The following is a 21,838-nucleotide window of genomic DNA, read 5'->3' as shown; positions in this document are numbered from 1 at the left end:
CAGTTGATTGAAGCACTAACATATTTGTCTACTACCAGACCAAATATTGCCCATGCCGTTCACAAGGCAAGTCAATTACAAAATGCTCTTACTACTATTCACATAGATGCTGTCATGCGAATTATCAAATATTTGAAGGAATCAATAACAAAAAAACTATTCTTATCAGATATTGACTCTGATTTAGGTGGTAACCCTAATGATTGTATTTCTACCACAAGTTATTGCGTTTTTCTTGGCGAATAATTAATCTCTTAGAGATATAAGAAACAACAAAAGGTGTCTTTATCTTCCACGAAAGCTGAGTATAGGGCGATAACCACAACTGCAACTGAACTTGTCTGGTTAAAAAGTCTGCTCAAAGATATGGGAGTCATTATCTCTATTCCTTCGAAGTTGCGACAATAAGAGTGCCATCTACCTTGCTAGCAATCACACCTTCTATGATGCACCAATTAGCCTTATACATGTGACCAACTATCAGGAAAAGAATTCAATAGCCAAATGATGGTACACAATATCAGTTAGCCATAGACCTCCTGTTACAGAATCTAATCCTCCACGAAAAGTAAGAAATTTCGTGTATTTTGACCAATATAGGTTCAGATCCATGAAACAACTCTCAGAGATCTTTTTCCCTTTTGAAAAATACATGAGCAAAACAATAAAACTATTGCTATTGGGAGACCAAAAAGATTCTTCCAATGTATCATTTTTGGGTCCAATGAAATTCATATGTATAGGAAGAAGTCCCATCAAATAAAGATTTTTTCTTTTGACCATATTTCATTTGTTAATACGATATTTTATGAAGATTGATCCACCACACTGTTTGTTATGTTATTCTGCACAAAAACATCCTATCTAATTCACTAATTCGTCAGAAGATACTGAACTCTTGTATTTGAAAAATTCTTCAGAAGGTCTCTTACTATTCTTGAATGTGAAAAAAGAGATTCAAAACAAATCACATCGAGATGCACTGGCATTATGTTTGATATGAATTTTTACGGGGCACCATTCAACTACCATATGTCACTTCAGAGTATTAGCTTGCAAATTTTTTTACCAAAGCCTTACCATCATCCCGTTTGTACTTTCTCCTACGCAAACTCTCGGTGATCTCACCATCAATTTGAGGGAGGGTGTTAAAATATATGGATGTTATGTGTGTATATATATATATATATATATATATATATATATCATTTGTAATGCCCACTAGGGGCAATTTAGTCTTTTTATCTATTTGTAAATTGACATGTCCATTAGGGACATTTTTTGTATTTTTATATTTTATTTTTCTTATTTTCTTTCTATTGATTAAAAGGGTAAAAAGGGGATTCCCTTAGGAATCGTTGGGACTCTCCCCAACGGTCACATTCCCAATGACTCTTTTAGGAGCTCCCCTTGGCCCCTCTTGAGGTGTATATAAAGGGGTCTTCTACCCTTCTCTGTTCAATGCTTTTTCAAGCATTTCAATAATAGATTCCTTATTATTTTAAGTTCTCTCTTCTCCCTTGTGTGTTTCGTGTTTGCCCTTTGTGGCATATTGTATCTTGTCCATTAGCGACATTGTGCTTACGTGGTTGTGCCTTCTTGTAGTCACTTTGTCACATTGTTTTTTGGCACTGTATTTCATTACAGGAACACCTTAAAGGGAGCATTTTTGAATCATATTTCTGATCTACTAGTGGTTTCCAATGCCTTGTCATTCCTAAACTTTTTACACGATGGCCTTAAATCCTGAGCAACTAGTGGTTTTATTACTGAAATATTTTGTTCCGTGCCTTTTCTTTTAAAGTTGCTCTATCATTTTGAATGCCTTCTTGAACTCAGGTTTTTTCAAGCTGCTCAATGGCTTCTCCACATAGTTCTTCTAAATTACAAATAGTACTCAAGTTCTGCTGCTTTTATCTAATAAATCATTTAATGAAGGTAGTTTCTCTCTCCATTTCTACAGCTTCCACAATCTCTTCCTAATCAAACATGAATCTTCTGATTTATTTGGCTCTCATGCTCAATTAAATTACTTACCAGCATCTCTTTCTTAATGAGGCTACCCTCCTCTCTATTCTAAAACTTACAGAAGAAAACCAGGATACCTGGAGGGCTCTTCTAATGAGACCAAAAACACTTGTAACTATCATAAAGTCAAACCATTTGATTCTTGCATCCCAAATCATAACAACATTTCTTTGGGATCTAATCCACTTGTTCATAAGGTTATTCATTATAGCTGATCTAATATTGAATCAATTGTGAATAAAGAGTATAAAAACAAAGTGTAAAGAAATTAATAACGAAGCTTGGATGGTATATCAATGGTCAAAACTTGGAAGAAGGTGCCATTGGAACAATTGTTTTCACTGATTCGGGTGTATTTTAGCACACACACACACACAATCTATTGTACTATCAAACCATTATATTATGGTGTGATATCTAAATTTTAATCTATTGTACTATCAAACCACTTGATTATGCTGAGATATCTAAATTTCATATAAGTACATAGTAAGTTACTATCTTTTCTACCTTTTCAGTGTTACTAATTTAATTTTCTTTATGCAAGTGCCACATCTTTTGAATTCATCTTTAATCATCAAATATAAAAGAAGGTGCACAAGTTATGGCATCTTTTAGTACAAGAAGTTATGGTAGTTTCATTATGTTATATATATATATATATATATATATATATATATATATATATATATAGAGAGAGAGAGAGAGAGAGAGAGAGAGAGAGAGTAACCTGTTGTAGCCAATAAGTGTAGAGCAGTGTTGTGAAAAGTGCACCTTGCCTCAAGGCGAGGGCCTTTCCACTTGGAGGCGTACTCCACGTTTCCTAGAAACTCTCTTTGGAAGCGCGATACTCCATGCTTCCAAAACTTCATGGAAATCTTGATGCCCCACGCTTCTTCTATGCATCTCCACATGCATTGTCCATGCTTCCCTACACGCTCCCTATATGCTTTTCTCACGATTCTTTTCATGTTTCGCATGTGCTTCCTCTTGCGCTTCCACTCACTTCCCATGTGCTTTCTCTAAATTAGTAACCATCATTGTTTTTTTTAGAGATGTAACCATCATTGTTAGATTTTAACAAAAAATTAATTCTTTTACTGAAAAATCATGAAATATAAGAATAATCAATTTTATTTTAGTTTTTATTTGTTTATAGTTTGATTCCTATTCAGTTCTCATATTGCTACCTCTTTTGTTCCTGTTTTGCTTTCAAATTGATACTTTGCTTCTCAGTTCCTATAAATTTTAAAATGCCTGGCTTCTCACTTCCGCTTCCTGTATTGTTTTTAATTTCTGCTTCCTAGTCTGGCAACCTTGGGTGCACCTTGGGCTGGGGTGCACGCCTCATCTTACTTGGGTCAAATGGAGGTCAAAGCCCCCCCATTTTACCCAAATTTAAGAGGCTTTAAATAAAAAGAGAGAAGAATGGGGGGAGGCCTCTCTCTCTCTCTTCTCTTCTTTTCTCCTTCTCTTCTCTTCTTTCTTCTTCTTTTTCTTCTTCCATTCTTCTTCTTCTTCTTCTTCTTGCTTCTTCCCTTCTTAATGCCTGAGTATTTTTGCATTTTATTGACTGTGTATATAAAAATTGTATATGTCAAATTAATTGTTAAGTTTGTTTAAGCTTCAGTTTTTTCACAATTAATTGGCTGGGTTTAGTTTGTTTAAGCTTCAATTTGTTTATAAAAAAATCGTATATGTCAAATTGTTACTTTCAGTTTGTGTGATTATTGCAAATATGCATGCGGCTGTGTATTTTCATGTAATTGACTGCTAGATCATGGAAATTAAAATTTATTTTTGATAAATGAAAAATGAGTTTAAGCTCTTTTTGTTTGTGAGATTAAGTGTAGATATGGATTCTTATGTGTGATTTTAGTAGTTTAATAAAGTTAATTTTTCAACCAAGCATGCACGAAAAATTAGCTTGTTTGTTTGGAACTTTAGATGAATTTTGTGTGTAGGGTTCAGGAATTTCTCATAGAATTTACTCTTTACGTCCCTAGTAAAAGTTACAACTTTCTGTATTTACACATTAAAATTGCACTTGTGTGTATTATTTGTCAGATATTTAGATAGATCAATTTGTTGCATTAATGATACTTTTACATGTTATTTTCATATTTTTTGGAATTTCTTTGAGATTCCTATTTCTTATTGGATGTTGTTTCATCAATAAAGCATTTTTTATTTATTTGTATTTTTTGATATTTTTTGAAGTTTTTTTAAGATTTTCTAAAATTTATTTTTGAGGCTTTTGCCTCGCTTCATAATTTGGTGGAGCGCTTCGCTACGCCTCAACGCTTTTCACAACATTGGTGTAGAGAAACAGTGCTGATACAGTACATATTCAACATGGATACAACAGCACAAATTAAGAATCCTTTAAAACAAGGTTGATCTTCTTGGCTAAGGATCGATTGTCAACATGTGTTAGAAAATGTTTATATGTGGAATTTTTGCTGCGCTTTAGCACAGTTAACTTGTGAATAGGACTGGGAAAAAGAACTAAACTACTCGTGGCTCACTCAGTTTGGCTCATAACATGCCTCATTGGAGCTTGTAAAAGAGGCTCAGCAAGCGGAGCCACAAGTAGCTTGTGTAAATTACCAAGTAAATCATGAAATACCTGCCGAGCATCTTTTATGAGCTCAAACAAGCCAGTAGTTGAGGTGTATGACTTGCAAACTGGGGGTCTTGGGTTCCATTCTTCTACTGTTGCTAACACTAAAATGATGTTTTTCACGAGCCAGCTTGAGCTTGGCTCATCTGGCTCGGGTTAGTCACGAGCTCGAACTGGGTTTGAGCCTTAATGTGCTGAGCTTGAACATCCAAGCTTGGCTCCTTTACCAGCACTACCAGTGATTAAAGACTTTTCTTTCATTTCTGTTTCTTCATTTCAGAATTTAGAATTGCAATATGTACAGTATGCCTAAACATTTTTCCTTTTGTTCTTGATGCAAGAGAAATAACGGCAATAAAGTAACAAGATGTTCTGATTTTTATAATTGACAGAACTGCCCCACCTCTTCCTGATACTGGCCAGTGGCTGTTTCTGGCATTGAATGAGAAGCTTCCTCCTGTGGTTGTGGAAATTTTAAGAGCTCACATCATTGGTCTACACCATTATTTGATGTTATTCTTAATGCTGGCCTTCTCTGTGTTGTTCGACTCTGTCAAAGCTCCTGGCTTAGGACTTGGTGCTAGGTATATGTTTACAATGGCAGTTGGTCGTCTTCTACGTGTGTTGACATTTGTATCTACAATTCTTCCTTCAGCACGGCCCTGGTGTGCTTCAGCTCGCTTCAGAGTTCCTGGTGATCCTCATCCCTGGGCCCAAAAATATTATACACCATATGCTTCTGATGTAAATGCTATTCGTCAGCTTCTGCACACTGACACAAACCATGGTATGCATGGAGTTTTTGACCTGAGTTTTCATGGATAGCTTTTTTTCCTTATGAGGCCGTGACAATACACTCTCGTTTTGCATCCTTTTTTGTGTTTCTCTTTTCAGCACAGGCTGGTGAATATCCCCCTGAATACCGACCAGATTGGGGATCAATGGGCTTCCTGATTGATATCTTGAGGCCAACTGCTTCCGTGGAAGGGACATCATGGTTCAGCACCCTTAAGAGAACTGGCGGTGGCTGCAATGACCTTATTTACAGTGGCCATATGTTTGTTGCAGTGTTGACTGCAATGGCATGGACGGTAGGTGTTGCTTTGCATTACTGTTGTAGATTTTATTTCTGAAGTTGACTCAGCCTATTTGGCTTACCGGGAGCTGGTAGATTGAATCTGTAAGATTTTGGGCTTAGTCATCCGATTCCTTGTGAGTTTAGACTTGGCCAACTGAAGTATCCCAAGTCCTGACTTGTATTGCCAGAGGCCTCATGTATAATTCCAGTCACGTTTTTTTTTTTTGCTTTTTTAAGGAAGGCAGTGTCAGTTCAGTTGATTGAAACATAAAAGAGGACATCTGAAACAAAGGAAAGAATAAGTAGCTTCTTTGCTGAGTCGTACAAAGGTGAAACAATATTGGTAGATTATAGCCAAGAAATTTTACATGAATATGGATTTTGTTTCTTCAGTGTAGTGCCAAGAATCTCCTGGTTAGAAAGTCAGGAGCTGAAACTTTGTGATTTAGCTGGGAGCTATCACTTGAAAAACAGACATTATTCATTGAAAAACCTGTCCCAAGATCATGTAAGAAGTTTTGAAGCCTTGTAATAAGTGGATGAGGCTTTCGCTCCCTGTGCTATTGAAAATTTTCATTCATGGCTTTGAATGTAGCCTTCTCTTGTAATCTATAAAGAATTAGAAAATTTGTTGTTATGGGCTGCCTTCTCTTATGATCTGTAAAAAACTAGAAAAAATTGTTATGGTTAATCTTATTAAACGTCCAGCATAGAGAAATCTTAATATGCTACCAAAGGGTGTCCTGCTGCACGGTTAATCCTTTTAACAGTTTCAAAGAATGTTTAGTTGCATTTTCGGCTGTAACAGGAGATAAGAAACCTTTATATCACTTCACCACATGCACATGCAGTACTTGCATTTGGATTAGATGAATGTGATGTGAATCCATGACAATTATTTTCTAGGAATTTTTGTTAAATTGCATCCTAATCATATACGTTGCATTAGAACAGGAACTTTCATCTTCTTTGAGCATCCATCTAGTGGTTAGCAGTAACTCCATTTTGTCTCTGGTGTTTTACTGCGTTGTAACCTTCTTTAACAGGAAGCATACAGAGGATGGACATCGGTGCTTATATGGGTGCTAGTATTGCACAGTGCACAAAGAGAAATCCGGGAGCGACACCACTATAGTGTTGATTGTGTCGTTGCAATTTACGTGGGTATTCTCTTATGGAGGATAACAGGATTTATCTGGTCTGCAAAGAATGCAGCTCAAATGAGAAGATTGGCTCGGCTTGACAAGGTCCAAGGCAGGCTGATCCAAGCTGCCAAGGATGCAGACCTGGGTGATATCAGGGATATATTGAGAGAGGTTGAGCTTGCTGGTCAGGATCAAAAGAAATCTTCCAAGTGGATGATCTGGGCCTTTGCCTGCTTCACCATCATCATCTCTCTTGGAATTGGCCTTCTTGCCTTTACATTGACAACTGATGGGTAAGAGATTAGCGCTGCTTTTTCACTTAGAGCACTCATTGTTTTTCTTCTTGTGATTTATGTGGAATTGTATTATCGAATCGTGCTTAGTAATTTTGAGTTCAAGAATGATAGCGTTAACTAGCATGTTATTTATGGAACAAGGCACACTATAGCTTGCTTTCACTTTGGATATGAGAGCTGGAGTTCTTTCTGTTCAGTAATCTTTGATTTTGTGGATGCGATACATGACAATGCTGGCTTAACATTAAAGCTCATATTTGTGGACATCATACAATTGCTCTTTTGAAATGTTTGATAATTGATTGGAGAATACTGATCATAGAAATAAATATAAAAAAAATTGAAAAAGAAAAGTCTTAGATTAAGCTAATAAGTCAGAGGTTCTTATCAAGGCTAATCATTAGTAAGATGAGTTCACAAGATTGTACCCATGCTGGAGCTAATGGACCCGGACCTTTTCAAAATAATGAGGTCTCCAAACGTTTGATCCAGAATAACGGGATGGTAATAAATCACATTTTGGACTGTACACTAAGTTCCCTTGTCTTGGGGTCAAACTATGTTTTGTGCTCCCTACTGGTTCCTTTCACTCTTTTTTGTTGATAGCTTAGCCGGGGTTAGGCAGATCCCTACCAGTTATACAACGATACCATTGGGATTCGAACTTGAAACGTCTCAACACAAGGTGACGTGCACTAGCTGTTCCTACCAGACAAGTGGAGCCCCCTTTGGTGGTTCCTTTCACTCATGCTTTTGAAATATTCAATAAAAAGTTTAAAAATAATAAAGAAAAACATTGAGTCAGAAGAAGCGCAAACATCTAAAAGTCTAAAATTGTTGCTTAAGTGTGCGACGATCTGGGCCAGTTGAAAGATTGTAAATGAATGCAAATTTGTAGGTGGCAAGGATGAAAGCACAATCAATCTTTTCAACTTGGCTTAGCCGTCTATGTAATTTATTTTCCAATAAACAGAAATAGGAGTAAGTTTTATTCAAGATACGTGTACAGCTCAGTCACAAATCTTGCTTTCGGGAAAATATTGTCAAGGGAAAATCTCATGGGTATTTTAAATTACAGTTTTTTTCTTGAGAAAATATTGGTATATGTAAATATACAAAATATATAAAAGCAATAATGACAACATGAATAACGTAAAAACATTTTATTGCATTATTATTGGTTAAAACATGATTGAAATTATCAGTTTTATCAGTATAATATTGCTCTTTGAAAATATTGCGATATTTCAAAATATCGGTAATATTTGTGACTATGGAACAGCTCAATATACCACTGCAATTCAGCTTTGGGTTTATGGCCTATGGGGTGGTAAAAAATTCTGGGGAAAAGTTGAGGCTAAGTTTTGAAAGGTACATCAACCTTACAGTCGGGCTAGAGATGCAAATGGTTCGGCTTTCGGATCAGAAGATACATTGGGGAGTCGGATCTAGTCGAATTCGGAACAGCCAAAATTTGCAAAAGCCCCTTCCCTGAATCCGAACCGTTTGCAAGTTTGCAACCTACACAATATTGCAACAAGCTTCTTTCAACTTGAAGTGTAGCAATTGAGAGAGAGAGAGAGAGAGAGAGAGAGAGAGAGAGAGAGAGAGAGAGAGAGAGAGAGAGAGATTCCAACCCCTAACCTGTTTAAAAGGTCATAGTCACATGTGCTGCTTTTTAAATTAAATACAAATGTGCTAGTATGTGTACAGAACTTTTAAAGGAAATTAAAAATCAACAACCCATATTGCACAAACGTTTTACAATAATGAAAAAATGAACTTGTTTTTTATTGCAATAGTTTGATGCAATCCATGTTTGCTAGTAAACAATTCATGCAAACACATGCGAGTCTGGAGTAAGCAGAAAGTACCACTATGATGTATTCCTTAATCACCTTTTTTTAATAGGCAAGCTGAAGGATAACCTCCAACGGATTTGAACAGGAGATGTGCGGATTATGAGGGCGTCAATGGGTCGGACTTAGTCTGCACCCAGTGAGTTCAAACCCAGATCTGTCTTTAAAGTGCTGGTACTGGGTCTGGACCTGGGTCCGATCAGGTCTACTAAAAAAACCACACCTGATGCCTATAAGGATTTCATGAACTAGATCTGGTCCATATCTGGTAACATAATATTTTTTATCTTTTTAACATTGAAAAGTCACTGATCTTAATCAAGACTAAGTTCGGACCCAGGTTTGGTGTGAAAATTCACAAATCATACTTGGAAACATATATTAGGACCTGATTCTAATCAGACATCCTTCTTTATCACCAAACCTTGACCATATAGAATTTGGTATGCAAGGCCGGCTGGTCTCATTGATATTTGAGGCCACTGCGTAGGGCCTCAAATGTTATATATATATATATATATATATATATATATATATATATATATAATGGGTACCCAACAAAAAAGCCAGGTCGGGTTGGTTACCCAGCAAAAATCTTGACCAAAACCCCGCCTGCATGTTGCTCGGGTTGGGTTTGGGTAGATCCAAATTTATTGGGTCGGCACTTTCGATGTCCATACCTGAGAATTTAGGTTCAGGTCAGGTCGGGTTCCCAATCCAAACTAGACCCATTAGCAGCCCTAGGTCGGGTCCAGGTCAAACCCAACTGATTGACACCCATAGCTGAGTACAGTAGCGAGACATTAACCATGTATATTGGAATTTGTTCAACGCAAGACGATGCATCTAATTAGGGGTGGCAATCGGGTCGGGTCGGGTTGGTGGGTCAGGTTAACGGGTTGGAGGGTCAGAATACCTCAACACGAACACGACCCGTTTATTAAACGGGTCGGATGTGGCAAACACGAACACGACCCATTTATTAAACGGGTTACCCGACACGACACGGTTAACCCGTTTAATAAACGGGTCGGGTTGACACAACATGATTACACGACACGGCGACCCGTTTATTAAACGGGTCAACCTGATAACAAGGTCACGATAATCGACCCGAGTAACCCGAATAACCTGTCTAACCCGAATAACACAATTAGAAACACAAAAAAAAATACATATTATACTTTTTTTCTGCAAATCTCAATATGGAATTGTACTACCAACATCAACATAAAACTTTAACATAAAGTCATAAACATAAAGACAACATAACATAATTGTCTTACAAGTTACAACCATACTACAAACATATCCACCAAGTTGTCTTACAATCACCAAGATAAACATAAATAATCAACCCGCCTAACCCGTTTATTAAACGGGTCAAACGGGTTGGCATACCCCTAACACGAACACGACCCATTTAATAAATGGGTTAGGCGGGTCGACCCGTTTACGACACAGAACCCGTTTAAGCCAAACCCTAACCCGGCTAAGAAGCGGGTTGGCGGGTCGGGTCAGATTTTGCCACCCTTACATCTAATTGTGGTGCTTGTAGTACTCTCGTGAGTTTATTTCGAGAAAATGAATGAAAAGGACTGGCTTAATAAAGAGAACATCTTGGCCAGTTTCTTACATGGATTCTCTCATTCATGGTGACGGTAAGGTCTCATCAGAGGCACATTCCTGAATGTTAGATACTGTGCTTTTGGTTTGCTGAATCATGACAGGTTAGTTAAAAGCATAGGCCCAGCTACTCTTCATTTTGATGCGGGAAGTATATGGTCATCAGCAATGGTTGGTGTTAACTGCACTTCATTGCTAGGAAGCCTCTTTTAGAATGTTATAGAAGAACAGTAGACTGGTAGCTACCCTTCAGAGTTTGTGAAACCAGCTGCTAGGCATTCTGAGTTTTAAAATAAGATGTGGGCCAAAAATTAACTACATGGTCTTGTCTCATCAATATGAGTTCAGCCAATTCAGAGGGTTCATTTTCATAGAACTTCTCAAAGATGGTTTTTTTTTTTTTTTTAAATGTTTAAACCTCTGAATTGGCTGAACTCGGGATCAGAATCGTGGTATGATTTTTTTTTTTATGTTTCTTCAGTCTTTGCACATCTAACCACCCAATGTGATCTACATGTTAAGTTTAATTAGTAAAAAAACTGATCTTTGGATCATTTTTTTTTTATGTATATATCAGAGTTCACAATGTTTGAAAAATCATTGGCCTAGAATGTACTAAATTTCAAACCTCAGAAAAACATATTTTTACATCCAAAAACTATGATCCAAGGATTAATTTCCACTATTTTCTCTATCCTGAATATATGAGAGAGGTCGGATTTAGTCAAAAACAACTTCTTACTATGAGTTTCAACTAAGGGGTTCTTTACCCACGAGGGGACATGCTATATCCCATTTTGAAATAGAGGATCTAAGAACTAAGATCCTTGATCCTAAATCCTGAATTTTAGATCTCCCGTTTGGTGAGGGGTCAGATCTGACACGGGATCCACAGCAGATCCGACCTGGAACTAGGGTTTACTGATGCCCCCCTGTATTCTTTCTTTCTAGGTACATTTTGAACAGTAGGTAGGCCCGGAGAGAAAGGGAGTTGTTGCATGCCTGACTTTAATAATATATTAAAATACTTTATTTTCACTCACTTTAGTTGCCATAGTTGAATCAATCTTAGCTTTTTCTTTTGTTCATTATTTTTTAATCATTACCACAAGTCAACACGTTTAGGAACATGTTGGCAAATCCTGTTTGGGACATCTTCTCTACACGGGGAAATCTAGTAGAAATTTAAGGGCCCATTTGTTTCATGCAATTTTCAATGGAAGTTCCTGAGCTGCCATCCCTTTCCTCTCACAGTTAATGAGACAATAAAAAACATTATGGTGAGAAAGTGCCATGCTGGTACAAATAGATCCTAGTTTTTCTCATATGTTTGGAAGCAAGAAAGACGTAGGAAAAGTGATGCAAAAAAAAAAAAAAAATCAGTATGAATTTTTCGACCCTTACAAAGGGGAGAGACTTGTTGGCTGAAAGTTTTTCTAAAAGGTACATTTTTTATACAATGGGAGGTGGTGGAGGAATGTTTTCTACTAAGAAAAAATTTATTTTTACACACTCCACCACCACTACCCACCATCTTACCATCACTACCACCATCCATCTCACCACCACCCACTACCGTTACCACCACCTTCCTTCTCCTCGCTATCATTTTTTTTTTCACATTTTTCCACTGTTTTGCTCATGCTACACAAACAAGCAAAAAACTCTTTTGAAAAACTTCTCATATAAAAAACTCTCATAGGGAAAACTTTCTTTTCCTATGAGAGTTTTTCTCTCTTCCAAACGTGCCCACGTGCAAAACTTTTCATGCTTCCCCCACCATGAAAGTCATAAGAAGGCTAAGCTGGTAGATTTTTTCTTAAAACTCATGTCCTTTCCTATTTAAGGCCCTTGGCTTTCATGGGAACGAAACAAAACAGGCCTTAAAAGACGTTTTTCAAGAACATATTGGAATATATGAGTCATGAGTAACTGCTCAACACTCTCTAAACCATCATAAATGGTTTTCAAAGACGGTTCCAGGTGGTTGCTTAATTTTAACTCATATGCCTATTCTTTATAACTTAATAAAAAAATGTATTAGATTAGATAATTTTCTTTTTTATATGCATAAATCAACAACTCATATTGCACCAAAACTAGGTGAAACACAAATCAAGGTTTTTTTATCATCCAAAGTATAGTTTATAATGAATAAGGAATGATAAAAGCTTCTACAAGTTAGGATTACACAAAAAAAAATACATGCAACTATGTTTTTCAGGAGTATTTAGGATGATTTAGAATATAAATTCTTTAGGAGCTACTCCTTTAGCTTAATCTGACACTGATAGATGTGTTCAATATCAGCAATTTGTTAGCGGATTAATCCTTGGATCATTTTTGTTAGAAAAATATATCTTATGAAGTCATAAAATTGTGATACATTTACGGCTATTGATTTTTTATTCAACAGAAAAATTTGTACACATGTTAGAATCTAATGATTCAAAAGTCAATCCCCACTAAATACACCATGTAAATCATGTTTATAGGAATGGATTCACTCAAAAGCACATAAGCATCGAGACATTTATTTACCGTTTGGAATACACTCTGAATATATATATATATATATATATATATATATATATATATATATATATATATATATATATATATATATATATACAGAGAGAGAGATAGAGAGTCACTAGAATATGAGAACTGAAAAATGAGAACTAGAAATATGGGCATTTTCAATGCATTTTTTGCAAATCCAACTATGTAGAAGTGTTCGGCATGGTGAATTTCTTAGGAAACAATTGTTAGACAGTGTATTTTTGATGAAAAAATGTGATTTTTGAATGCTTGAATATTTATGAGGATTATGAGCCATTGATTTTAAAGCTTTAAAAAAATCTCATTTATGAATCATAATCGAATGATTCAAGAACTGGATTATATAAAACCAAACATAGATCACATCGTACGGTTATATTTAAGAGGTAAAAAAATCCATAAAAATCATGGTTCACATTGTAGTTCTCATAATTCTAGTAACTCCCATTCAAGCCAACACTCACACACACACACACACACACACACACACACATATATATATATATATATATATATATATATATATATATATAACTTGTTGTATAATTGATACATATGCATTTGCCTAACCCCAACTTGCCTGTCGAAAAGAAAAACTGGTGACGTTTGTTACTATGCTTGTAACATTATGTTACAGCAGCATAGGTTATCAACGGATAGGATCTGATTCGGACGATTGAGTTTGAACCTGCATCTGTCTTTGAGGTTCTGGTACAGGTTTGAACTCGAGTCCTATGGGGTATGCTATAAGAAAAACCATACCCGGGTCCTATAAGGATTATATAAACCAGACCTGGTAAATACTTGATAAAATAATATTTGTTATCTTTTTTATATTGAAAAATCACGTCAGACCCGGGTTTGATATGAAATTTCCACAAACCATGCCCAGATCCATATACTAATTGGTCCCTTTGGGTTCGACCCGGTTTCTAATCGAAGCTCCTCTTTTATTGCCTAGGGTTTGGTATGGGTAGGGTCCCGGTCAAACCGGAACAGTTGACACCCCTAATTCAAAAGCACTTTAGGGTACCCGAGTGAGATGGTAATTGGAATCTTTTACTTGTCAACGTTCAAATTTCTTCACGTTTTCCAGCACCCTTTTGGTCCTTTACTTATGGTAGTAACCCAATCAAAACCTAGCTGATATAGATCCGAATCCAGAAAACTCAAAACCTTTTAACTGAATTTGGATCTATGTCCAGAAAAAAAACTTCGAATCTGCGAATGTTATAAACGATCAAATACCAAGATTCTTTTCCCAGGCGCTGTCAGTCAGACCAATCCAGACCAAAGAATGGATCTGCTCATATTTGAACCCGATTTGCACCTATGTCTCATCAATCATCATCCAACGGGTCCATACCAAGGTCCGAAAATCTATCCGGGCCTATGCCTCTCTTCCAGGTTTATTTATCCTTCCTCTCGTGGGGCCCAATCAAGCAAATAAAATATCTTTCAGGCCCACAAAACATCAACCCCCCCTTACTACCCAACAGAGCAGGTCAAGGGCAAGAAAGGAGCTTGTGTGGATCCCGTACCATAACTAAGCTGCTGGATCCTCTCTTCCCTCGACCATCCTCCGTTCCGACCCGCACGGCCCGAGAAAGTTGGAGTCAAATTTCCTTTTTAATATGTGATAAAACATGAATTATAAGAAACCACCCAACTAGTCATGTATTTACAAATAGCCTAGAAGACCTTTTCGTTAATTAGTTTTGATCAGGGGTGTCAACGGGTTGGGTTTACCCGTACTAGACCCATACCAAACCCGATAGGGTCCGGGTATGGTTATAAATAAAAAAACCTGATTAAGACCCGAGTCTGGACCCGATCCTATTAATACATGGACCCAAGTATAGTTTGTGATATTTTATACCAGACCTGGGGCCAACCCGAGTTCTGATTAAGACCCAAAAATTTTCAATGTAAAATTTATAAAAAAATATGATTTTACCATGTATGGTTTGGGTCTGGTTCATGTGGTTTTTATCAGGTTCGGGTATGGTTTTTCCTATAATGAGTCTAATTAAACTTGAGTCCAGATTCGATACCATACCCAAAAATCGAGGCCAAGTCTGGTTTCACCTAGGTTGGAACCAAACCCGACCCTTTGACACCCCTAGTTTTGATTGCGTTTTTTCATCTTCTTTATTAGATGAAATGTCTAAAATGCTTTCAGTACCTATTTCTTTGACGAAGAAAATGAGTTGTTACCTATCAACAAAGGACAAACAAGTAATTTTACATATTTGTTTGTATTTTTATCTATACAACTAATATCGCCAATAATTTGAAAATAACATGATTTTATCGTAGTTTTTTTAAAGTCTGATGCGATTATTAAAAAAACTAAATACTGCAGAACGTCATGGCATGTTTCGAATTTATTGTATTTTTATCGTGATATTTTATATTTTATATTTTGTGTATATTCGTTTCTAACGAAGTTTGTGACATAGTACGAGAGATGCATTGAAAGAAAAAAACAGCTGTTTAATGTAATAACTAAAAGGTCGAGTGTTTTTCTTGTAAAGACGGATAATGTAAGGCAATTTTATGTAATTTTACAAGAAAATAGAAAAACAAAGAACGCCGCATATATCGTCGTCGCTTCGGTCGCGAAGCACGCGCCCTCTCTCTCGATTTCTCTCGACTCCGCTCTTGTTGGAACTCGAAGAGGAGGAGAAGGAAACCCCAAATCGAAGAAAATGGCAGCCATCTCCGTCGTCTCCTCCGTTTCTGTGAACCCCAATCCCTCCTCTGCTCTCGCTCCACCAAAGCTCTCTTCTTCCTCGCTCTCGCTTCTCTCCTCCCGGGGCCAAACTCGAAGCTTTGCCCTCGTTTCTCGGCAGACGGTTTTCCCGCATCGCCGTCAGGTTCTTCCTCAGGTAATTCGTCTCTTTCTGTCTCTTCGCTCTTGGTTTTCGGTGTTTTCTCTGTCCTTTCTTGATTTGGTTTGTTCCTTGTTGATTCACTCGGGTTGTTGATGAGAATATGAATCCCGTTTGTGTGAAGAATTGGGGTTTGGGTGGTCGAATTTGGGGTTCTGTGGTTGTTAGGGTTTCATTTTTAGTGGGTGGTTGTTTTTATCCGGACATGAGATTCTAAGGCCTTTCTGTTACTGTGGTAAACCGGTTCATGGTGACCTGGTAGGGGCGAGTGGTGGAATTTAGAGCGGTGAATCGTGGAGCTCTTTGTTTTAATGATTAGAGAGGCAGTGATGAGGAGAATAAATGGTCAGTTCTTAAGGGTAAAACTTTGTGGATGAATCTATAGGCATTGAACTTTGTTAGAACCCACGCTGGTCTTTTTCTTCTATATCTTTTTCATAAAAATTCAAGTTTGATGATTCACATTATTTATGACAAGCTCCGACTATTTTGGTATTCAAATGTATCAACCAATGAATAGGTGAAGATGGAAGCAAGGGGTACGTCCTTTTTCTACTAAAGATGTTTTTTGGGTGACTGAAAGAGATTATCTCTTGGCACCACTAATCTTCTTGTCTTCTTCATTATAATTTGAATAGCGGCGATCCAAACATTCACTTAATTAAAAGTAAAGGCAAGATTCTTCTTTATAAAATGTGCTTAAATTTATATATGTGAGCAATAAATAAAAAGAGATCCAAACAGGCCCTACAATTTTTTTTATTTTAATGAAAAGCCTTCTCTCTCAGTTTTTTTTTTCTATGAAAGATGATATGAGCTTAGTGACTGAGTTGACCATTTCTTAGAGGCATCAAAATGCTGGGTCTTTGCGACCTTTCTGTTAGCAATAAGATGCAGGTGTTTTCATTCTCTTTAAATATGAATGAACATTAGATGCATATATATGCAGCTAAGGTACTAACATGATATCAATATAGAACTGTTCAATTCTTAAGTGATACACCTGCAACTTCATATGTAGGTGCATTTTCAACGACCATACAGGAGAAAATTATTTTTTGCTACAGAACACATTCATGAAAGCGTGCATGTGTGTGCATCTTTCGAAATCCACTGCACTTAAGAATTTATTATAACTACTTTCCTTAGGAAAGCATTGGGACATTTAAAAAACGTAAAAGGGAAAAACAGAAAATTTTAAATTCCATTAGAAAATATTTTGTGAATTTTTCAGGATAGTATTGCAAGGATTTGATCTTCCAATGTTTTCAATTTATTGTTGATGTTAAACTGAAAATATCAAAATATTTGTTGATGATGGTCAGGACATGAATTTGGTGAAATCTGTTCCAGTATTATGAATCTTGTTTCCCAGGATGTACTTATAATACCTTGTATTTTTGTCATTTTTCTGTTCTTATTGAGATACTAAACTCTAGAGATGCTACTAGTGCAGCAAAATGGTTTCTCAGCATGCCTCTAACTGCTGCTATGAACCTAAATTTTGGTCCTTCATCAGATTGCAATTAATTCTTTTTTTTCTGTTTCTTTAGTTCCTCATTAATCCATTTCATGTGGAGCTCTTTTCTTGCAATGCTTCTTGTATTCCATTGCAAAGTGGCTTATTTTTCTCCCAGTTCCTTATTATAAAATCTGTGCAGTTATCTTTTTGCTTGTACATCTTTTCAGTTTCCAGTAATTTTTCCAGAAAATTTTCAAATGAAATTGCTCATTCAAATTATGTGAGTGTACTTATCCAAAGAAGCAAGAAAACAAGTTCTTTTGTTTTTATTGTTGTGGGGCTTGGACCCATTATCTTATATAAGCTTTATTTTTTTTTTCAATTCTTGGGGCCGCTTGGAGCCCCGTCGCTCAGAGGCCATTCGGTCTGGTTGGACAAGTATTTCGATCCTGGGCCTGGTTTTGGTGGGCTGACATAGGTGGAGTACTTGGTACCCTCATGGGTAAGGAACCCCTAATTGGAACTCATTATGGGAGGTTGTTTTGACCAAATATAACCTGGTGAATGTGTTCAACATGGTCAAAATAGTAGGAATCTACTCATGGATCGTATTTTTGTCTACCACCCTACTATATATATAGGGTTAAGATTTGCTATTGTCATTTGTATGTGCAAACGACCTAGCAAATGGGGTGGAATCCCCTTGTTTCTTTGTTTTTCTCACATCTAACACCATAGATGTGATCTACATGTTTTGTTTAGTGGGAACCGGCTTTTGGATTGCTGGAATCCGACAGTTTTTTCCAGTGATAAAAAAATCAACGGCTATGAAGGCACCAATTTTCCCGACTCATAAAAACATGTTTTTTCATTGAAAAACATGATCCAAGAGTTGATTCATACTAAATAGAGCATGCTGAACATGTTTTATATATATATATATATATATATATATATATATATATATATATATATATATATATATATATATATATATAGAGAGAGAGAGAGAGAGAGAGAGAGAGAGAGAGAGAGAGAGAGAGAGAGCTTTTCTTCTGCATTTTTAAGAATTATGGCATCTTAGGGGGCAAAATAATACTTGGTAAGTTACAATAGCATAATTCAGCAAAGTTTGGGGGAAATTAGGCACTTCCCATGCTCTTAGACTAAAAAAAACTATTGTATAGAAAAATGGGCTAATTGATTTATCTTAACTGATCCATTTTCGTCTTGTCACTGTGAAATGTCACAGCAAATGTGAGAGATGTTCTCACATTGAACTTTCATACTGTATAACCTTCAATTTTATGCCTACATTCTATACATTCCTTGTCAGTTTTTCTGGTGCTTGTGTTAGTCTTTGGTTTTCACTATAGTTTTTGCAGTTGTTCTAATAGCAGAAATTTGTTTTTTTAATGTTCCTTCACAGATTAATGCAAAGAAGCAAACATTTTCTTCATTTGCTGAATTGATAGAAGGCTCTGACAAGCCTGTATTAGTTGACTTTTACGCAACTTGGTAAGTTGTTCGTTGCTGTCATTTGTTATTATATATATTCTTGTAATGAAATCTTAAGTGCACAAGCGAGATGCCACAAAGGGGGATGAAGAGTGCACAACCACACAAATGCAAAGCCACTAGTGGACAAGATACAAAGAGCCAACTAAGGGCTATACACAATCCTCACAAAAAGGAACAAGAAACATTAAAAAATAGTATTTGTATTATTGACAAAATGCTCTCAAAGCATTACATTGAAAGGGGCTAACAACCCCTATTTATACAACAAATGAACCAAGGGGAGGATCCCATAGAGCCGTTGGGACCTCCCCAACGGTCATATTTATGACCATTGGGATGAGGTTCCAATGACTCTATGGCATAATGACCATAGAGCCCTTGGTCATTTAAATAAAGAAAACAGAAAATAAATAAAGAAAAATTACAAAACAGTCCCTAGTAGATTGCTAATTGCAAGAGGTAAAAGATAGATATACCCCTGATTACTCAAGAGACAGAGAGGGGTAAATCAGGAGAGCGAGCGAGAGGGAGATAGAGAGGGGGAAGATGATAGCGAGAGGGGGGTGGGGGAAGAGCGAGACCAAGGAGAGAGAGAGAGTCGAGGGGTGGGGGCGATTTTTTTTTCTGAGGTTCGGGTCTGCATTAGACCCAACCCCACCTGCGGCGTACCCCCTCTGTGCCCGGTACCTGTACCCGTGTCGACAAGCGTCGACACGAGTACAACAGCTGAACCGCCGTGTTGCGGTTACATAGGTTCAGAGTTGTGGTGGTCTAATATGCCCTCTAAGTGGGATGTTTCTCAGGTTTTTTCTTTGCAAACTTCTGGTTGATGTACAGGTTTTCTGTTGTTTTCTTTTGTACATAATTTTGCAATAAAAGGTATGGGGGGGCCTTCCCCCAGCTTCTTCATCGAAAAAAAAGCGAGGGTCACTAGCATAATTTACTAGAAAGATAGTACCACTTCTATGCTTGAGGTAATTAAATTCTTGCTTTCACCACTTCTATGTTTGAGATATTAGTCAACCATGATAGTGTTTGCACCTCTATTCATTAATTCCTTTGGAACTCCCTGAGGCTAGGATAATCAGCTGACCGTTGAAAAGGGGCATATGTTTTGCATCCTGTGATGCCTATTCACCCTTCATGTGAGCCTTTTGACCATGTGGGACAGTTGTTCCTTGTCATTACATGGTTCATGATGTGTAGTGTCTTCTTTGTGAGGTCTTGCAACCTCTTTGCCCACATGTCATCAGGTTTTAGTCATCCCCTGTAAATGGTTTTTTGTTAAATTGTTAGTCTCTAAGCTTAAGTGCCTAGACTTTAGTCATACATGACCTGAGCAAACTGAGAGGTGTTCCGGTATTTGATATTGGTCCCTTGTACCACCTAACTTTATTTCTCCTAGATCAGCATATATTGGAACTTTGTAGTTGAGAACTGTTATTTTTAAGTATGAATAAGATAAAAGAGGCCACCAAATTAACTTAATTCCTTTCATTTCTGGAACTTAGTTTCATACCTTTTATTTTCTTTAATTTCTTTTTCCTTAGCAGCATAATTTATCATGGACAGGTGTGGTCCCTGCCAATTTATGGTTCCTGTTCTTAATGAAGTTAGCGAGGCTTTGAAGGACACCATCGATGTGGTGAAAATTGATACTGAGAAGTATCCAACCATTGCCAATCGCTACAGAGTGGAGGCATTGCCTACTTTAATTATTTTCAAAGATGGAAAGCCGTCTGCTAGATTCGTAAGTCAAGGCTATCTTCCCTTGCATTTTGTGTGTGTGTGTGTGTGTGTGTGAGAGAGAGAGAGAGAGAGAGAGAGAGAGAGAGAGAGAGAGAGAGAGAGAGCATTGCCGTCTTTGGCTGTCTGCCCAATGAGAATATTTGTGGCCTCATAAATTGTAAAGCCTCATTTGTGGCCATGTTTCCTTAATTACCTACTGTCAGCAATGGTATATCTACCCTGAACTGACGCGCCACCCATCCATTACACATTTCTTGCGTTGGATAGCTGGAAAGTGGCTTAGGAGTGGAGCATCAATAATTGCTGGTGTCCCCATAGTCTCCCTTCTCCCACATCTCTCTCTCTCTCTCTCCACTTTCAACCTTGCTCAGAAATTTGGTCTTTCTATACACTAATTCATATATTTAAAAATGCCTTATGCTCTTCTGATTTTTTCCCTGTTCTTTTTTTAACAGGAGGGAGCACTGCCTGCTGATCAGCTTATCCAGTGGATCAACAATGCACTTGACAAGGTTGTTGTATGATTCTTTTTTTTCTTCCTTAAATATGCTCAGTATGCCTGCTGAAGAAATTGATCTGTAACTATGGGTGACCAGTGTATAGTTTCAATTTCTGGTACATAACTAAATGGGGAGTTTTTTGCTTGAAAATAGCAGAGAATAAAATCTATGTAGACGTCTCTGCTATAGACTTTAGTCTCTGTTGTACTTTTGTTATTAGTATAAATAGAAATGGTTTATTTATTTTATTTTCTCAAGGGTTAGTCATGGTGACGTTTGTATGCACCTGACAGAGTTCACTACAGATCAAACGGACTCTGCAGGGGCTCTTTTTGCAAACATCCACTTCATGATCATAATTTAGACTTAACTTTTATGTTTGAATCATGTCAAAGATGCATTATGTATGCATGTACATGTACATAAACTATGGTCTGATCCAGATCCAGTGATGTGTCATGGCCATCTAACTTACATCTGAATTAGAATATATGA

At 37.0% G+C, this 21,838-nt stretch overlaps 2 protein-coding genes across 2 annotated transcripts in view; both read left to right on the top strand.

The window, feature by feature from the left end:
• The window catches only part of LOC149847117 (Sphingomyelin synthetase family protein), a 28,435-nt gene extending 21,072 nt beyond the window's left edge, over nucleotides 1-7,363 (top strand). Inside the window, exons 2-4 of the mRNA XM_089998301.1 lie at nucleotides 5,044-5,438; nucleotides 5,546-5,742; nucleotides 6,776-7,363. Of these exons, the coding sequence (XP_089854427.1) occupies nucleotides 5,044-5,438; nucleotides 5,546-5,742; nucleotides 6,776-7,171 (988 nt within the window). The 3' untranslated portion in view covers nucleotides 7,172-7,363. The remainder of the gene's footprint in view (nucleotides 1-5,043; nucleotides 5,439-5,545; nucleotides 5,743-6,775) is intronic.
• An 8,460-nt stretch (nucleotides 7,364-15,823) lies between these two features.
• Nucleotides 15,824-21,586, top strand: LOC149847116 (uncharacterized). The gene is made up of 4 exons (XM_089998300.1): nucleotides 15,824-16,108; nucleotides 19,003-19,091; nucleotides 20,667-20,844; nucleotides 21,299-21,586. The coding sequence occupies exons 1-4, from the start codon at nucleotides 15,929-15,931 to the stop codon at nucleotides 21,365-21,367; spliced, it is 516 nt and encodes a 171-aa protein (XP_089854426.1). The 5' UTR covers nucleotides 15,824-15,928; the 3' UTR covers nucleotides 21,368-21,586.
• The last annotated feature ends 252 nt before the right edge of the window (nucleotides 21,587-21,838 follow it).

This window comes from Nuphar pumila, chromosome 2 (assembly GCF_984573655.1).
Source record: "Nuphar pumila chromosome 2, dmNupPumi1.hap1.1, whole genome shotgun sequence".
Classification (NCBI taxonomy): domain Eukaryota; kingdom Viridiplantae; phylum Streptophyta; class Magnoliopsida; order Nymphaeales; family Nymphaeaceae; genus Nuphar; species Nuphar pumila.
This window is presented reverse-complemented; position numbering and strand designations above follow the sequence as displayed.